Genomic DNA, 19,953 nt, shown 5'->3' on the forward strand with positions numbered 1-19,953 from the left:
CAGATCCATTGGAGGAATCACTATCTATGAATCACTGAATTTCTTTCAAGAACTTTTCAGCCAGGCACGGTGGCTCACAACTGTGATCCTAGCACTTCAGGAGGCCAGAACAGGAGGATCCCTTGAGCCCAGGAGTTTGAGGTTGCAATGAGCCATGACTGCACCTTTACATTCCAACCTGGCTGACAGAGTGAGACCCTTTCTCAGTAGTTGCATTCACAACTTAGCTAGCTGTTTGGCACAAGAGGCCTGGCTTTTGACTTGTATCAGCTTTCAACATGTCTTCCTCACTAAGCTTAATCATTTCTGGCTTTTGATTTAAAATGAGAGACATGCGACTCTTCCTTTTGCTTGAACACTTAGAGGCCATGATAGGGTTATTAATTGGCCTACTTTTGAATATTGTGTCTCAGAGGATAGGGAGTCCTGAGGAGAGGGAGAGGAGAACCACCGGTTGGTGGAGCAGTTAGAACATACACAGCATTTATAAAGTTCACCATCTTATATGGCCATGATTCATGGTGTCTCAAAACAATTACAGTAGTAGCATCAAAGTATAACAGATGTAATAAAAATGAAAAAGTTTGAAATATTGCGAGGATCATCAAAATGTGACACAGAGACAGCACATTGTTGTTGGAAAAATGGTGCCGATAGACCTGCTTGATGTTGGGTTGCCACAGACCCTTAGCTTGCAAAAAGCTCAGTAAAACGAAGTGCAGTGAAAAAACGAAGTGCTTTTATACCTTAAAGGTGCGGACAGCATGATTTACTGAAAGATAGGGTATATGGGATGCAAGATAAAGAGGAGAGAAGGATAATTTAAAGCTTTTTGCCAAATAATTGGAAGGGTGGAGTTGCTACTAACTGAGATAGGTAAGAATGTGGATGGAGAAGATTTGGAAGGAAGTCCAGGAATTGAAATTGGAATATATTTGTGTCAGATAGAGATTCTGAATAGGCTTTTAGTTATCAGTCTGTACTTTCAGGGGAGATTTGTGGCTGGAGCTATAAATTTGGGTGTTGACACCATATAGATCATATTTCAAGCTACAAGATTGTTCACTTAAAACCTTTCTCCAACTTTGCATAAAATTCAATTCTGCATTAAACGGAATCCAAACAATTAGTGTTTTATTTCTTTATTTATTTAATTTATTTTTTAAATAGAGTCTCTCTCTGTCACCCAGGCTGGACCAGTGGCACCATCTCAGCTCACTGCAACCTCCACCTCCTGGGTTCAAGGGATCCTTCTGCCTCCGCCTCCTGAGTAGCTGGGACTACAGGCATGCACTACCATGCTTGGATAATTTTTGTATTTTTAGTAGAGACTGGGTTTCACCATATTGGCCAGGCTGGTCTCGAGCTCCTGACTGCAAGTGATCTGCCTGCCTTGGCCTCCCGAAGCACTGGGAATACAGGAATGAGCCACCCTGCCTGGCCCTAACAGTTAGTGTTTATTGTATGGCAGATGCTGGAAATACGGACTTGGCTAAGTCAGATGAGATATGTTCATAAGTATGAACCAAAATACAATGTGACTGATGATAGAGGCATATAATAGCTGATTTCAGAATGTAGAGGAAATTGGGAAAAGCTTTTGGAAGAAATGTCTTAGGAGATGTATAGAATTTGGGAAGAGATGCTTCTTAGGTAGAGAAGGAGGTGTCAGTACAAGGCAAGTTCTGGAGATTGCAGGGTTCTGGTGTGACTGAAGCAGAGTATGTGAAAGGTATGGGGGGAAAGTAGGGTAAGAAAGTAAATTAGAATCTCATGGGAGGTCTCTAGGAAGCTGTCTTAGTCCCTATTGTGCCGCCATGACAGAGTATGACCTGTTGGGTAATATATAATGAACAGAAATTTATTTGGCTAATAGTTCTGGAGGTTAAGTCCAAGATCAAGTGGCTCTTGAGGACCTTCTTGCTGCATTGTAACATCAAGGAAGGCATCACACGATGAAAGAGAATGAGAGAAGGTCAAACTCCTCCTTTATTATTATTACTTTTTGAGACAGGGTCTTGTTCTGTCGCCCAGGCTGGAGTGCAGTGGCACATATACGGCTCACTGCAGCCTCGACCTGCTGGGCTCAAGTGTTTCTCCCATCTCAGCCTCACAAGTAGCTAGGACTACAGGCACACACCACCAAGCCTGGCTAATTTTTGTATTTTTTGTAGAGACAGAGTCTCGCCAGGCTACTCAGGTTGATCTCGAACTCCTGGGCTCAAGTGATCCGCCCACCTTGGCCTCCCAAAGTGTTGGAATTATAAGCGTGAGCCATCATGCCAGCCCCTCCCCCCACTTTTTTTTTTTTTTTTAAGAGACAGGGTGCCGGGTGCAGTGGCTCATGCCTGTAATCCCAGCACTTTGGGAGGCCGAGGCACGTGGATCACTTGAGGTCAGGAGTTTGAGACCAGTGTTCGAGACCAGTGTGGCCAACATGGTGAAACCCTGTCTCTACTAAAAAATAAAATAATTACCCAGGCGAGGTGGCACATGCCTGCAATCCCAGCTACTCGGGAGGCTGAGGCAGAAGAATCGCTTGAACCTGGGAAGCGGAGGTTGCAGTGAGCCAAGATTATGCCACTGCACTCTAGGCTGGGCAAGAAGAGCAAAACTCCATCTTCTCCCCCCACCAAAAAATGAATAAATAAATAAGAGACAGGGTCAGCTGGGCATGGTGGCTTATGCCTGTAGTCCCAGGACTTTGGGAGGCTGAGGCAGGCAGATCGGTTGAGGCCAAGAGTGTGAGATCAGCCTGGGTAATGTAGTGAGACCCCATCTCTATAAAAAGAATAATTTTAAAAAAAGAGACAGAAACAAGGTCTTGTGTTGTTGCCCAGGCTGGAGTGTAGTGACATGATCATGGCTTACTGCAGCCTCAAACTCCTGAGCTCAAGGGATCCTCCCACCTCAGCCTCCACTGCAGCTAGGACTACAGGTGCGTGCCATCATGCCAAGCTAATTTTTAAATTTTTTTGTAGAAATGGGGTCATGCGAGGTTACCTAGGCTGGTCCTGAAGTCCTGGCCTTGTGCAGTCCTCCTGCCTCAGCTTCCCAAAGTGCTAGGATTATAGGCATGAGCCACCATGCCTGGCCCATATGCAGATTTTTGAGTCAAGTTGTGACAGGATTGGAGATTTTTTTTTTTTTTTTGGTGTCAGTATGCAAGGTTTGTTGGAAGAGGGGGCTTAGGAACTGGAAGACAATCTAGGAGTAATCTGGTGGAAGATTAGAATTTCTGACTTGGGGCATGGTAATAATAATAGAAAAGTACAGTGGGATTTGAGAGGAGATATATTTCACAAGGTTCTGTTTTCCTGATGTGAAATTGATGCTGAAGGAGCTGTGGTGGGGATTTTACTGGTTACATTTCTGATATTTGAAATAACCGAAGGAATTTCATCAGGTTAGGTTGTCCATTTCTGAACTTTGACGCCTAAAGCATCTGTGGACATATCACACCAGTCTTTGTTTGAAAAGTAGTCATTTGGTAGACTAATCTTAATCTTTGTTATTTTGTTTGAACTACTATTCCTCCTAGAAGGGTAGTTTACCAGTGTTTTTACTGAAATACTTGTAACATGCTATAGTAGATAAAATTTAATTATAATTTAAATAATTATATTGTTTCAAACGTTTATGGATCTCTTTTTTTTTAGTTAAACATTCTTATTATCCACGAAAGAATGATGCAAAATTCACAGACTTCAGCTTACCTCCCAGTAGAAAACAGAAAAAAAAGGTATTTGAAAGATGTTCTTGAATTTGACCCCTTAGTCCCTATGTTACTGTTTTATATCTTGCATTTCTGTCATAACTGTCTTCAGTGTTTTGCTTCCATTATTGACACAGTGGAGCCTTGCTATAAAAAGGAATTTTATGGTTAAACATGAGTATAGCAAATTGGGATTCGAAAATAATATTTACCTAAATTTTTTTTTCTTTTCTGTGGTTTTAAAAATAGCTGTATATTTGGTACTTTCATTTTATTTATTTATTTATTTTTGAGATGGAGTTTCACTCTGTCGCCCAGGCTGGAGTGCAGTGGTACAATCTTGGCTCACTGCAACCTCCGCCTCCTGGGTTCAAGCAATTCTCCTGCCTCAGCCTCTCAGAGTAGGTGGGACTGCAGGCGCACACCACTATGCCTGGCTAATTTTTGTAGTTTTAGTAGAATTGGGGTTTCACTATGGCCAGGCTGGTCTCGAACTCCTGACCTCAAGTGATCCGCCTGCCTCTGCTTCCCAAAGTGCTGGGATTACTGGCGTGAGCCAACAAGCCTGGCCATATAGTTGATATTTGAACAACGCAACAGTTAGGGGTGCAGTCAGAAGTTTGTGTATAACTTTTGACTCCTCTAAAACTTAACTACTGATGGCCTACAGTTGACTGGAAGTCTTACCAATAACATAAATAGTTGGTTAATATATAAATAGAATGGTGTCCACATATATTTTATACTTTCCTAACATACTTAACTGTTTCTTTTTTTTTCTTTTTTTCTTTTTCTTTTTGATATTTCTAAGGCTATGTGGTTTATCTGTTTTTCCAAATTGTCACCAATCTCCAAAAAAATTTTTGCAATATATTTATTGAAAAAAATCCTTTTATAAGTGGACCCTTGCAGTTCAAACCTATGTTGTTCAAGGGTCAGCGGTAGTTATTTTTTTCTAAAAGATGAGCTGCTGTTTTTACTCTATTTTCAGGTCATTTCAGCATATTCTGTACTGAGTCTTAATTAGATAACCAATTTGCAATCTGCTCATAATTTATATTAGCACTATTTGGATTTTAAAAGTTTAAAATTATGCCTGGATTTTACTAATATATTTGTTAAAAACAAAATGAAAGAAAGAAACAGAATAATCTCTTCATTGGAAGTATACTCACAAGTTTCTCCCACATGAAAGGGTTATTGGAAACATCAAAGTGTGTATTACTAGAACAATAGTTACGTTTTTATTATTGATTAGAGATTTTTCACCAAAAGCCTAATTCCTCTCTTTTTGTTTGCAGAAAAGAAAGGAACCAGTTTTTCACTTTTTTTGTGATACTTGTGATCGTGGTTTTAAAAATCAAGAAAAGTACGACAAACACATGTCTGAACATACAAAAGTAGGTTTTCTTAGTTGTCCTGAAACTGATGTAGCAAAGTGGCCTTCTCCTATGTGTATATTTGGTAGAAATTCCAAGCTTGTTTTCCTTCGAAGTTTATAGTTTCCATAGAAATATAGTTTGATGAGTTGACAGATGGGGGCAGTGACCCTGGAGTTTGGAAGTGGGGATCCCACTGCTTCAGGGAGGAGGTAAGGTGGTAGCAAAGAAGGGAGCTCTGGCAGCTGTTTGTATTTGTGTACCTCTACTGCTTGGGAAGGGGCTGTCGTCCCCTCCAGTTACCTTGTGCATCTTGATGAGTTCTTTCCCCTTTAAGTCTGCCCTTGAACCATACTGTGTGATGTGGCCGTGCCTGTCACCCTCAAAGGCTGGTCCACACCTTGTCAAGTACTTTCTAGAAAACTTTCACCAAAATGTGTTAAAGGTTGAAAAGGAAGCCTTTGGTTTGGAAAAGTTCTTTTTCTGCTTTTGGGAATGCCCCTCAACTTTAGGATTAACATTTCACAGGCATTACTGATGTATGCCTTCACTGAAGTGGAGAAGTAAATAAGATACATTATTGTGCCATGTACTCTGAGACTGTCATTCCTTTGCCTAAAGGCAGCCCTGTTTTGGAGTCATTTTTGTTTTGATACTGACATAAGTATGCAGAGATAATACCATGTAGATGGGATAGCTATGTAATACAGCCAGAATATGTCTGTGTATGTATAGTGGGGTAAATTTAACATGCAAAACATTTATTAAATAGTGTTTTTTCTTTTTAACTCTTATAGTGCCCTGAAGTAGATTGCTCTTTTACTGCACATGAGAAGATTGTCCAGTTCCATTGGAGAAATGTAAGTTCTGGTTTTTTTAATCCTATTTTTAAATACATACTCTTTTTATTTTATTTATCTGTTATCTTCACAACTGTTCATTTATATACCTAATAATAAGTAACATTCATGGAGTACTTTGTAAGGATTTTGACATCATTTATTCAAGTTTTTCCTCACAAACAACTGTGGTTGTTTATATTGGCCCCATTTAAAATATTTTAAAAAACGAATTGCCCAAGGCCTGAGAACTGATTCTTGGACCTCAGTTTCTTGACTCCAAATTGTATACTGCTTTACTACACCATGCTGCTACAGATTGTAATGTCTACTCATGTCTCTAGTGATCCCTCTAGGTTTTGGTTGGTAAGTCATTCATTTGGGTGTTTAATGTGGTTTGAGAGAATGGGTGACATATCTACTATGTAATCAAAATTATGTTACCCCTTTTCCCTCTAGTAATAGCACTAATTAAATACATGATAGATTCTTCTTCTTCCTTTATAGAAAAAGTTATAGTACAGATAGATACAACCTCCTTACTTAGTTTTAAAATTGTATCCAACATAAGTTTACTTGTAGAAACAAAGTCTCCAAATTAGTCCAAAGCATATGATATTGCCTCCTGATGTTAGCAGGCTTTTTCCCCCTAGATGCATGCTCCTGGCATGAAGAAGATCAAGTTAGACACTCCAGAGGAAATTGCACGGTGGAGGGAAGAAAGAAGGAAGTGAGTAGAGTTCAAAACTGGTGAAATAACTATTTTACTGTGGCAAGGCTTATTAATATAGTTAAATTCATTGAATTCCCTTAGAATGTTGGAACTAGGGAACAGGACCATAAGGCATATTATGTAAGACTATTAGTGAATGTAGTTTTAGGAAGACCTAATAAGAACTCTTCATTTAAGTAGCGAATGTGTCATAATGGGACTGTATGTTGCTCTTTGAGGGGGGCAACTACATGTCACCTATTAGATGTTCAGTGGTTGAGGCAATAATGGGTGGGTACTCTTACCAAAAAGTGTATTATACAGAAGTGTATGATCACAGAACAGCACATCTGGCACATCACCACATATGTCAGTGGATTTAAACCAAAACCCTTAAGGTGAGCCAAGTACAAATGTAACCTGTTGCTCACAAGAGTTTGAAATATCTTTCTTGATCTTTAAGGATAGTTCTTCTTGTTTTCATCCCAGCCTTACCTCTAAATAAGATATACAGGTGCTTTTCCTTAACAATGAGAAGATCAGGAATTCATTCCTGTAATTAAAGAAATTTGAGCATCACCATGTAACTTGTGGTTTTACACTTACTAAGGAAGAAAGTTTAGTTGATGTCTAGCTGTCATATACTTAAAATTCCACTAGGGCCCTGTTATACTGCCTTCTCAGAAAAGACTAGAACACTTCTTCCTGAAGCAGAAGACTATGCAGAACTACTCTAATGATCAGTTCCACTTTTAAAGTCAACTGCTCTTTTCCTGGAATTAAAAAATAAAGAGAGCCTGGGATGAAAACAAGAAGAACTATCCTTAAAGGTCAAGAAAGATACTTCAGACTCTTGTGAGCAGCAGGTTACATTTGTACTTGGCTCACCTTAGTTTAAGGTTCAGTTTAAATACACTGACATGGGTGGTGATGTGCCAGATGTACTCTGCTGTGAAAAAGTTAGATGCCGCCCTTTACGGCTTTAGAGGTAATTCTGAGGGAGACCAGCAGAAGCATGAAGATTCAGAACTAACTGAAAATAAATATAATTCAACAAACGTGTATCAGGTATTAATACTATGTGCAAAGGGAAAGAGTTGGATGAGGGTGAAGGGACAATTAGAAATCAATTTTTTTTTTTTTTTCTTGAGACAGAGTCTCACTCTGTCACTCAGGCTGGAGTGCAGTGGCGCAATCTGGGCTCACTGCAACCTCCACCTCCTGAGTTCAAGTGATTCTCCTGCCTCAGCCTCCCAAGTAGTTGGGATTACAGGTGTGCGCCACCACACCTGGCTAAGTTTTGTATTTTTAGTAGAGACAGGGTTTCGCCATGTTGGCCAGGTGGGTCTCAAACTTCTGACCTCAAGTGATCCACCTGTATTGGCCTTCCAAAGTGCTGGGATTACAGGCGTGAGCCACCACGCCCAGCCGAGGAATTCAATTTTTAAACAAGTCGGGTCCAGCCAGTCAGCAGGGACTTGGTGGACGTAACATAGCATTTCAAGAGCATCTGTGGCTAACAAATGAAGGAATCTAGGCCACCTGGAGTAGAGTATATTAGAATACCTTTTAATTTTGCTCTCTTTGGCAAAATCTTATTTATCTTGTAGGCCTGTTTTAAAGGTTGCCTAACTTACTACTCTCTTCTTACTCTTCACTTCCTCTATGTCAGTGCTACCGGAGTGCCAGTCTATAACAAAAGAGCTTGTACCAGAATGTAAATCAGTATATTATTTCCTTTATTGATAAGAAAAAATGAAACAATGTCAGCTGAACTAAATATCATGCTTAGTGACATAGTTGATTTCTACTCTGGTGTGTGTGGATTGGCTGGTTGCCAGTCCCTGAAACACACTACCCTAAAGCATTAGTTACTACCTCCTTTGCAAATACATAGCTTATTTATACAACCATAGTACATTTGTCACATTACATTATAGTTGGCCCTGCTCTTACACTTCTTTGATTCTGCTGTGGTTTGCACAGTGCCTAGAATTTAGTATGTGAGAAATACATTTTGTTGACTGAAGTACTGTTAAATAGTGTAGAGTGGGAATACTTAACCGTGGTAGTGATAAGGGAGCCTTCGCCAATTGCAAGGTCAGACTTAGAAGTTGAAGGAGTTTGGACTATGCTGTGGTTTGAATGTGTTCCCCAAAAGTTCATTTCTTGGAAACTTGGTCCCCAGTGTGGCAGTGTTGAGAGATGGGACCTTTGGGAGGTAATTGGATCATGAAGGTAGAACCCTCATAAATGGATTAATTCATGCATGGATTGGTGGATTAATGGATTAAAGGATTCGTGAATTCTCAAGGGAGTGGGCTTATTATCATCAGACTGAGTCAATTATAAAGATCAGTTTGCCTGTCTCCTGTGAGCCCCCTTGCCATGCAATGCCCTCTGCTGCCTTGGGACTCCACAGAGAGTCCCCACCCAGCCACCAAAACTGTAAGAAATAAATTGTTTTCTTTATAAATTATCCAATCTCACGTATTCAGTTATAGCAACATAAAATGGACTGAGACCATGAAGTAGTTTGACTTAGGAATTTTGAAGCATGGGATCTGAAGCTCCTTGCCTTCTGTAGGTAGCTTCTTTGCAGATACAAGTTTTTCTCCTCATGACATCACTCCCCAAGTAGCTGGGCTTTTTTTTTTTTAATGTTTTGTTTGTTCTCCTTGTTTCTTTTCTATCTGTTGGTTGTTTCTTCTTCCTCCTCTTGTTCTTCCTCTTCTTTTTCTTCTTCCTCCTCCTCGTCCTCTTCCTCCTCTTCCTCCTCATCCTCTTCCTCCTCATCCTCTTCCTCCTCATCCTCTTCCTCCTTGTCCTCTTCCTCCTCCTTCTCTTCCTCCTCTTCCTCCTCCGTCTCTTCCTCCTCTTCCTCCTCCTCTTCCTTCTCCTCCTCTTCCTCCTCCTCCTCTTCTTCCTCCTCCTCCTTTCTTCTCCTTCTCTTTCCTTCTTCTTTCATTTTTTGCATAGAGCAGTAATCAAACAAGAAGTTAACTCCACTTCCTTTCTGACATGTACATTATAAAGAGCTGCTGCTGATGGTATGAAAGATTGTATCCTGCTAGATGGGATGGAAATGGCCTAACTGCTAAGACACTAGGTTTTTTCCCCTTGCTACTTAGCCTTGACTTTGATCAGTTAGAGGTTGGTTCAACTCGTTGGTGTCAGTCCCTTTTATAAATGTTTAATTCTCTTGAGGGGAATGGTAGCAGTTACTAGTCAGCACTGATTGTAAAACAACTCGAAAGTTATCTGACTAAACTTAAATTTCTGAAACTTTGAGTTTATTGAAGTGTATAGGGAAAGTCTGAAGTGACTTCTCGATTTGCCAACTTTGGTTCTTCTATCTTGTGGTTGTATAAATTAAATCATTTAAACTGGGAAATGTGGAACCACTATTAAATTAATGGTAACCAACTTTACTCTTTCTACTTTGTCTGTAGCACTTTCACTCTCCCATGACCCTCTACTATTCCCTCCCTCAGCATATAAGAGGAAGGGGACTTCTGTAATCCCAGCACTTTGGGAGGCCGAGGCGGTTGGATCACAAGGTCAGGAGATTGAGACCATCCTGGCTAACACGGTGAAACTCCATTTCTACTAAAAATACAAAAAAATTAGCCAGGCGTGGTGGCACGCACCTGTAGTCCCAGCTACTCGGGAGGCTGAGGCAGGAGAATGGCATGAACTCAGGAGGTGGAACTTGGAATGAGCAGAGATTGTGCCACTGCACTCCAGCCTGGGCGACAGAGCGAGACTCTGTCTCAAAACAAGAAAAAGAGGAAGGGGATTTCATCTAGTCTGGAAGATTAGGGTGTTTCATGACAAAGGGAGGGGTAGCTGAACTCAGAACTAACTAGGAAAAGATAAGGGGAGGCAGGGATTAGTGGTCAGACAGAGGTTAGCATGTTCAAGGAACTGTGAGTATAGGTAAGAAAAAAAGATGGAAGTTGTGGGGGTGGAGAGAACTAGGTGGATGTAGAACATTTGGGAGGTGAAAATGGACAGTGGGGATTAAATGATTATGAGGTTGAAGAGGAGAGAGGTTTTAGGAGACTTCCAGGTTTCTGGGCTGAGCACCTCTGTGAAAGGTGGTACCTCTTACTGAGGCAGGGAACACTGGAAGAGGATGGGGTTTGGCGGTATTGGTTTGGACGTTATTGAGTCTGAGCAGATCCTGAGGCATCTATTTGAAGATGTTGAGTAGACATTGGGACTTGGACCAGACTAGACTGGAGATAGTTTTCTGAGTCATGAAACTGAATATGGAAGAGATTCCCCACAGAGACAGGGTAGAGTGGAAAGAGAAGGTAGCCTAATGTTGAACCTTGAGCCCTTCCAACGTAAAGGTCTGATAAAGAATAAAATCCAACAAGCCTGCTGAGTGGGAACCAGAGAGGTCGAAGAAAACTTCCTCTGGAAGCCAGCGGAGGAGAGAATTTTGAGAAGGAAGATATGGTTAGCAGTGCAGATTGCGATGGAAAGGTCAAATAAAACAACAGAAAGTGACTGATGTTGTGACATACACAGGGCCTCCTTGATGAGGGTTCCAGGTGATTCCTCCTTGGCCCTTCTCCTTTGAGCTCTGTGCCATCTGTCTTCAATTCTCATACTCTCCCCAGGGATTGATTGCCTTTGTCACTCACCCTTGGCGTGTTAGATGCTGCAGTGGAATCGTATATATTTTGAATTTATTCAACACCTTTTCACTTTCAGATTTCTAACCGCCAAGCCTGGGCAATCAAGTGATACCCTGTATCTACAAAAATAAAAAATTAGCCAGGTGTAGTGATCTGTACCTGTAGTCTAAGCCACTCAGGAGACTGAGGCAGGAAGATCCCTTGAGCCCAGGAGTTTGAGGTTGCAGTGGGCTATGATCATGCCACTGTGCTGCAGCTTGGGTAACAGAGCGAGACCTTGTCTCAAACAAAACAAAACAAAATAAATTTCCAGTGCCCTTCACCTTCATGCAGTTTCAGCCACTTCCTTTACATCCTGGATTCTAAAGTTGGACATACTCCTCTTTCCATCTGTCCAGCTCACTGTCACCTCTACCAGGCTTGGAATAGTTGAGGCTTCCCATCCTCTTTACTTTGTTTTTCTGTCATATTCCTTCTTCCTTCACTTCCCTACCCAGCCTAGCTCACTTCAGCTGCTCCTGTCAGTATCTCAGCTTCCTTCTTCCATTGTCCTCCATTGCACTCATCTGGCAAAATCCCAGCTCTGGCTCAGTTGCTACATCCTGTTCAAGAAAACCCACACAATTGAAATGTAGTCTTCAAGTGAACACTTGGCAGTGCTATCTGATTTAAGAAGTTGGCTTGACCAAAGAGAAGTTTAGGGTATTTTCTTTGTGTTTGTTGTTTTGTGGTGCAAAATTAGATGTTCAATATGCATATGTTTCTTAGTTATATGGATGACTGTGTAGTGTAAAATTTAAACGTTTCTTAAACTGATTTTATTTTTAATCAACTAAAATGCCCATGAGAATAAAACTCCGTAGAACTAGCAACCGGAATCCTATAATGTGGGCTTAACTTGTCTTTTCTGGTTATTTCCACATTATTTGCTTATAGGGGCTTTTTGTCTCAGCCAAACTTGTTATTTATCATATCTCATACAGGGTTTGTGAACTTTTGCCCTTTTAATTTTGTTCATGGTGCTGCTTCTGGAAGATCTTACCTTCTCCATCTTTTCTTTTTTTTTTTTTTGAGACGGAGTCTCGCTCTGTCACCCAGGCTGGAGTGCAGTGTCATGATCTCGGCTCACTGCAAGCTCTGCCTCCTGGGTTCACATCATTCTCCTGCCTCAGCCTCCCGAGTAGCTGGAGCTACAGGCGTCTGCCACCACGCCCGGCTAATTTTTTTTGTATTTTTAGTAGAGATGGGGTTTCACCATGTTAGCCAGGATAGTCTCAATCTCCTGACCTCGTGATTGACCCGCCTCGGCCTCCCAAAGTGCTGGGATTACAGGTGTGAGCCACTGCGCCCCGCCTTACCTTCTCCATCTTTAAAATTCTGCTCATTGCTCTTAGCTCATCTGAAATCCATCCACTTTTGGGGATAGTTTTTCTCATCTACCTAGAGAAATGTCTTGCCCTTCTTTGAATATGGTATCTCCTTTCTGCCTGTTTAGCACAGATATCCTTTATTTTGACCCTGTTGGTGAACTTCTTTGCATATGTGTCTTTTATTCTTGAATTAAGTGTGAGCTCTGAAATGTAAGAATCAACTTTTACCTGGCTGTTTCTATCCCATAGTGCCACAGTTATAGGGAATGCTTGTAAATGTTATTGTGTGTAAATGGGGCTTGAAGATATTTTTATTATGGGTATAATTCTGTTTTGGTAAACACAAGTAAGTGGTTGGAGAAATCTTACTGAGACTTGTATTTATAAGTAATGTTTGAGCTGTACCTTTGTTGTTTTTAGAGAAATTGGGCAGAAATGTGTTGATATGATTAATAATTATGCTTGGAAATTATAGTGTAACTAATAATACTTAAATTGCTGTGGTTTTGAACATTAAATTCTCACTACATAGGGTAGACCATCACTGAGACAAACCAAATTGATCCGTATTTTACAGTATTAATGACTTTTCCCTACGTGAGTGTGAACTATGCCCCCTTATGGTTTTGTGTAACAAATGTTTAAAGGAAAAATTTTCCACTGGCTAGAGAAACTTGAGGAATATTAATATTTGAAGATGAAAACTAGCTTAGGCAGCATGTATTTATATAAAGTTCCTGTAGAAGACTAGTTTGACTTTCTAATGTTAGCAAGAAATCTCAGCAACCTTTCAATAAATGTTAATAGACATTTTGCTTATCTTTGAATAACTTCTTGACAGTAGTTTAGTTTGAAAATTAGAGGTGAACATTCAGTATTTGAAAGGACAGGGATTTTGCTATATGTGGCTGAGTTCACCAAAAACAGACACAAGTAACCTCTTGCCTTTAGGATTCTCACTGTAATATGAAATGAATAAACATACATTAGGTGGCCATAAGACCACAGGTAACTGAAGCATTAATTTTAGCTATGTAGGGATAATCCTGACTAGTCAAGGGATATTTGAGTTTTTGCAGGGGAGGGCCATCAATTTGTTTTTCAAGACTTCCTATAAGAGGTGATGTGCCTCCCTCCCCCAATTTATTTTAATGTATATTATACATATAGTGAAATTCACCCTTTTTAGTGGATAGTTCTGACAAATATATACTGTCATATAATTACCACCAGAATCATGATATAGAACAGTTTTTCTTCACCTGGAAAAATTGCCTTATGCCCTGATGGCAGCCTCCCCTCCACCCACTGGCAACCACTGATTTATTTTTTGTTCTTATATTCATACTTTTGCAGAAACATCACATAAATGGAATCATATATAGTATGTGGCCTTTATAGTCTAACTCACTTATTTTTAGTCTGCATTTGAGAGTTATCCATGTTGTTCCTTGTAGCAGTTGTTTGTTTTTTATTGCTGAGTATTACTCTTTTCCATTGTGTGGATGCATCACAGTTTGTTTATCCATTCCCAGTTGAGTGTTGTTTCCAGTAGTTAGCCATTATGTAAAGTCTTCATAAACATTCATGTGTAGGTTTTTGTTTTGAATATAGGGTTTTATTTGGCTTGGATAAATATCCAGGAGTGGGATTGGTTAGTCATATGGTAAGCATATGTTTAACTTTATGAGGAACTGCCGAATTGTTTAGGAGGATAGTTTTAAATCAAGATATGCCTATTTGAGCATGGAAAGTATTCAGATAAAAGGAGATGGTAGGGTGCAGTGGTGCTTGCGTCAGCTAGTCATGCTCTAGGAAATGAAATGGCAACCTTACTACCATGGCTTAGTGCAAAGAGGTGTCGTTTTCCCAAGGTTAAAAAAAAAAAAATTCAGGGCTGCTGTTGCTGCATGACAGTACCATGGACGTAGGCGGTCTCTTGTTGCACCGGAGTAGGTGGCTCTCCTCTTGCCTGTCACCAGAATGTTCTTGCATATGCAAATATTAAGCCACAGAATAGGCAGAAAGAAGAGAAAAGGCAAAAGGTATATGTAGCCTTATTTCCCCCCTTTTCATTGGGAAAACAGTAGCTTTGTTTTCAGTTCCAACCAGGAGATACTTACATGGATCTCATTGGCTAGAAGTGGGTTGCTTGACCCCCTTCAGTGGGAGTGGAGTTGATGGGATGCCCCAAAACAAAATTGTTAAGGAATGGGGGAGAATAGGCTATTAGCAGTGTTTGCTTTAGTTCTTAGTGGCACAGTGGAATTTCAGAACTGTGAGTTTCGGAAGCAGCTCTATCCTTCTGAATAAAGGATTGGCTTGAGCAAGTGTTTGATAGGCTTGCTGGTGATTCTTTTTATGTAGGACAGATGGGGGCAGAGGGGATAGAGTCTAGCTCTGGTTTCCAGAGGTATGCTATGATAGCAGGCAGAAGTGCCTTGGAAGAGGAATGGGCAAAATCTGTTGGCAATAAGTGAGGTTATAGGTTTGTGAAATTTAGAGGTGTTTAAAGAGAATGAGGAAATGGGGTGAAGATGACGGTTTTGGATGAAGTTTATTTGTACCTGTGATGTTGCTTTGTTAGTAAGTGCTCTGAAAATTCTTTGGGCACTGGCTGAGTTCATCTGAGGTTCTTCCATATTTTGTTTCTCAGGTTATTGCTCTTTAACATATTCTGAAGTTTATGTTATATATGTTTTTTCTATATGTATATTTTATTGGAAGATATGGGAAATACTGCTCTTCTTTTGGTATGTTTGATAGATTTCTCAAAAATACACAAATACTATCCCCACTAGCAATTTTTAAAAGACTTATTATGGGCCGGGTGTGGTGACTCACACCTCTAATCCCAGCACTTTGGGAGGCTGAGGCGGGCAGATCACTTGAGGTCAGGAGTTCGAGACCAGCCTGGCCAACATGGCGAAACCCTATCTCTACTAAAAATACAAAAATTAGCCGGGCATCGTGGCATGTGCCTGTAATCCCAGATACTTGGGAGGCTGAGGCAGGAGAATTGCTTGAACCTGGGGGGCGGAGGTTGCAGTGAGCCAAGATCGCGCCACTGTACGCCAGCCTGGGCAACAGAGTGAGACTGTCTCAATAAAAAAACAACAAACGGGGGGAAGGGGGAGGGATGGCATTGGGAATTATAAATGACAAGTTGATGGGTGCAGCATACAACATGGCACAAATATACATATGTAACAAACCTGCACGTTGTGCACATACATGTACCCTAGAACTTAAGGTATAATTTAAAAAAACAAACAAAAAACACCTATTACGAAAATATACTTACTTTCTACATTCCTGTCATTCTCAATTTTTAAAAAATATTACTTGAACTCCTAAAAAGAATAAGTTCCACATTGGTATGGCAGAATAGTTCTTATTTCATGAATTTAGTCTTTCTTTGAGAGCTACATTCTTTCTGATGAAGCCACTATATTCTTTGACATGCAGGAAAAATAAGGTCTTTATGTAATTGCTGTGTTAGGACAAGCTTGTGAAAGAGTTCACAGAGTAAGAATTTTAAAGCCTAAAGAAAACTCTGTGAAGATTTGCTTGGCATGCAGTTTCTTTATCTTTAACAAAAGTACATCTTTGTCTTTATTTCTTCATCTCTGTATTTTTCAGGTCAGACTCAGAGGTATCTAGTGTATTTCATTTGGTAACTTTTAAGGCTTTCCACTAATAACCTGCTTTCCCCTACCTCCCCAAAAAAGCCACCAAAAAAAGTGATTCTTAATTCCTGACCTATGCAGTACCAGTGCTGTATGATTTGGCTTTAGGGAAAATGAGTGGTAGAGGTTTGTTTCCAAAACCTTGCTTTTATTATAGAAACAGTGGAACATTTTTCACAGCAGACTGTGAGTCCACTAGGTGGAGTAATTTCACAATTTATTTCAACGCTTACTGTGACTGAGGAAATCCTTTTGTTTCCCTGGTTCATGCAGAATTCCAACACAGGAGATCTGCTCCTAAAGAATGCTACATCTTTTTGATGTTCAGAAAGAAATAAAAGTACAGTAGTGTAGCTTGTGTGGAAGTAGTTGTGGTTCAATGAGAGTGGGAAGAGTGACTATATTTTATAGAACAGGCAGAGGGGAAAAGCCAATAAATGGGTCGTGATTTGAGCATAGGAAAAAATTGGAGAGAATAATGTGACCAGAATGATCTGTGCTAAGATAATGGTTAGCATGCTTTGCCCATGTGTTGGCTCTGTAGTGCTTAAAGATTGTCACTGGAGGCATAAGGTATAGGCAATGGGGAAGGTGAAGAAGTGGTAAAAAATGAAAGAGAGAGAAGAGAGGAAGGAAAAAAGCATAGTTTCAGGGCCATTTCCTCTTAGTGAACTGGGGAAAGATAGAAGTATAGGGAGAAAATGATTTTAGTACATAAAAATATAGAGAAACCAACTGTGAAAATCTCCGTTGTCATAGTCTTTATAACTTCATATTATCCATTCTCTAACAGGAGATATTGAACTAAGCTTTACATGTATGTAACTGCAATGTAAGACATAATTTACGTTTTTTTCAATAGTCTTTGGGTTTGTTATTTCTTGTACTTCAGGAACCTGAACTCCTTCATCAGAGCTCCTTTTTTTTCCTTATTCATTTATGTCAGCTTCATGTTGGTGGAGTGTGGCTTCCTACTGTTGTTTATGTGTGTCACTAGGTCTTGTGTTTCTGATTTTTCTTTTTTGGGGTAATTTGCTTTCTAGCAACCTTTTCCCCCCTGTTTTAAATATCTGTATTCTGTGTAAATAAGAATGTAATAAATTTTGGAAGTGTATTTAATTTGGTAACTTTTTCTTTCCACTAATAACCTGCTTTCCCCTACCTCCCCAAAAAAGCCACCAAAAAAAGTGATTCTTTCTCAATTCCTGACCTATGCAGTACCAATGCTGTATGATATGGCTTTAGGGAAAATGATTTCAGCACCAAGAAAAATAAAATCTTACAACTTTTTAAAACTCTAATCTTACTTTTAGGAACATGATACTTAATTTTAGGAATACAAGTTTCCTTACCTTTAGGAACATGATACTTAACTTTAGGAAGATAAGTTTCTTTGCCTTTAGGAACATGATACTGCAGTCTGCCAGAAAGAGAAAATTCGCTGTTTTAGAAGGCTTCCATCAAAGGAGTTTCTACACATCACATCTTTGATGTTTCATTTAGGGAATTCTTTCTTATATCTTACCTAAAATTCACTTGCTATAACACGTTTGAATTCTTTACCATTGAAAAGCAGTTACCTAGCATCTACTCTCTGGTACATGGTACACTGTAGTGCCAAATTTTATCATGTAACATATAGCCCAGCATGGTAAGAGTCTGCAATACTCTGCAAAAATATTGAAGAAACTTAAGTAATAAGAAGTAAATTTGAAAGTTGTGGAGGATGTTGAGTAGCTGTGAGTTACATGTCTCACCCCTGTGAGGCCTGTGAAAGGCATCACTGGTTTTCTTATTTCTACTTCTGCATATTCTCTTCAGTTTCAGAACAACTGGACCATCCTCTCTGTAAAACTATTTTTATTGTCACTTCTCATCTTCTTTTGAAGGCTGCAAATAGTTCCTTTCATCTTTCTTTGGAGGTTTTATCTTTCATCCTATTAATCGTCTTTGAGTCTCTTCTGAATCCCTTCCAAGTCTTTTTTTTTTTTTTTTCCTCCGTGTTCCTTTAGTTTGGAAGTACAGAACTGGAAACAGTACCCTGAGAGGATCTGACTGCTTTTGAGTATCCTGGAGGAAGACTTCATACTCATACAAGTGCCAGAGTCTACTTCATATAACCTTAGATTATGTTTGCTTTCTAAAAATGTAGTCGTATATTGCTGACTGACTGTCAGATTTTTATCTTCTATGACCTTGATCGTTTCCTTTTATGTTTATTTATAGTTTGTACATTCATCATCTTTTTTTATTGAGTCTATTTTTCTTGACTGGATATATATTGCTTCACACTGTCCTCATTGAAATTCATTGCATTTTTTTCTGATTACTAAACTACTTACCCAATGTCATTTCCATTCCTGTCTTTCAGTATGCCCCACCCATAGGCTTTATATATTGTCTGTGCTATTCAAGTCAGTAATGAAATTATTAAAAATAGGAAGAAGGTAGAGAAGTGTCCTAGAAGCAATGGCAGAAAACATTTGTTGATCTTTCTCAAAACTTACTCTGATCAGCAGCCAGATTGAGTAGTAGAGAGCCGTTCCCCTCCTTCTGTGTTTTTGATACTCCTGGAATCTGTTGCCCTCACCCTGAAAGTTTGGTGTCTGCATCTCCACACAGCTGTGTAGAGAAACAAAGAAAGCAATTAATCTTGCACACTTCTGTCAGATTTCATCTTAATCACTGCCTTGTACATATCTCTCCCTGTTCGTAACTTTCTATGGCTCTCCATCACCTGCTGAATTAAACTTTCTAGTTTGGTATTCAAGGCATATTTTGGCCTGAGTCTTCCTTTCCAGTCTGATTGCCTATAACTGTGTTTCCTAGCGTATTAATTACTCGTCATTCTCCAGATATCTCTTTCACTTTTTTTTTTTTGAGACAGAATCTTGCTCTGTCACCCAGGCTGGAGTGCGGTAACGTGATCTCAGCTCACTGCAACCTCCACCTCCTGGTTCAAGCAATTCTCTTGTCTCAGCCTCCTGAGTAGCTGGGAATATAGGCATCTGCCACCATGCCCAGCTAAGTTTTTGTATTTTTAGTAGGGATGGGGTTTTACCATGTTGGCGAGGCTGGTCTCGAACTCCTGACCTCAAGTGACCCACCCACCTCGGCCTCCCAAAGTGCTGGGATTACAGGCATGAGCCACCATGCCCAGCCTCTTTCACTTTCTGAAGTCTTGGTTTGTTTGCATTGTTTGGCCGGTTTAGCACACTCTCATTTCTGTTACCATTTAAGACCAATTTCTTTCATTTCTTTTCTTTATGGATTTTTCCAATTAGATAGTCTTTCCATTCCACACCATCCCCCACACAAATCTTTATACCCTTTGGGGTACTTTTGTCTTATGTTATCGCTATTTGTGTGTTTTTCTTATCCTCCTGGTAGACTGTATATTTTTTATTTTATTTATTTATTTATTTATTGGGAGGGAGTCTTGCTCTGTCACCCAGGCTGGAGTGCAGTGGTGCGATGTCTGCTTGCTACAACCTCTACTTCCTGGGTTCAAGCGATTCTCCTGCCTCAGCCTCGCAAGTAGCTGGGATTACAGGCGCCCGTCACCACACCTGGCTAATTTTTGTATTTTAGTAGAGATGG

The 19,953-nt window shown here is 39.9% G+C and overlaps 1 protein-coding gene across 1 annotated transcript in view; it reads left to right on the top strand.

The window, feature by feature from the left end:
* NUFIP1 (nuclear FMR1 interacting protein 1) overlaps positions 1-19,953 on the top strand; it is a 53,462-nt gene that overhangs the window by 3,113 nt on the left and 30,396 nt on the right. The window contains exons 2-5 of the mRNA XM_023187332.1: positions 3,660-3,742; positions 5,017-5,115; positions 5,892-5,954; positions 6,587-6,663. Coding sequence (XP_023043100.1) covers positions 3,660-3,742; positions 5,017-5,115; positions 5,892-5,954; positions 6,587-6,663 — 322 coding nt within the window. The remainder of the gene's footprint in view (positions 1-3,659; positions 3,743-5,016; positions 5,116-5,891; positions 5,955-6,586; positions 6,664-19,953) is intronic.

The sequence above is a fragment of the Piliocolobus tephrosceles genome, chromosome X (genome assembly GCF_002776525.5).
Source record: "Piliocolobus tephrosceles isolate RC106 chromosome X, ASM277652v3, whole genome shotgun sequence".
Lineage (NCBI taxonomy): Eukaryota > Metazoa > Chordata > Mammalia > Primates > Cercopithecidae > Piliocolobus > Piliocolobus tephrosceles.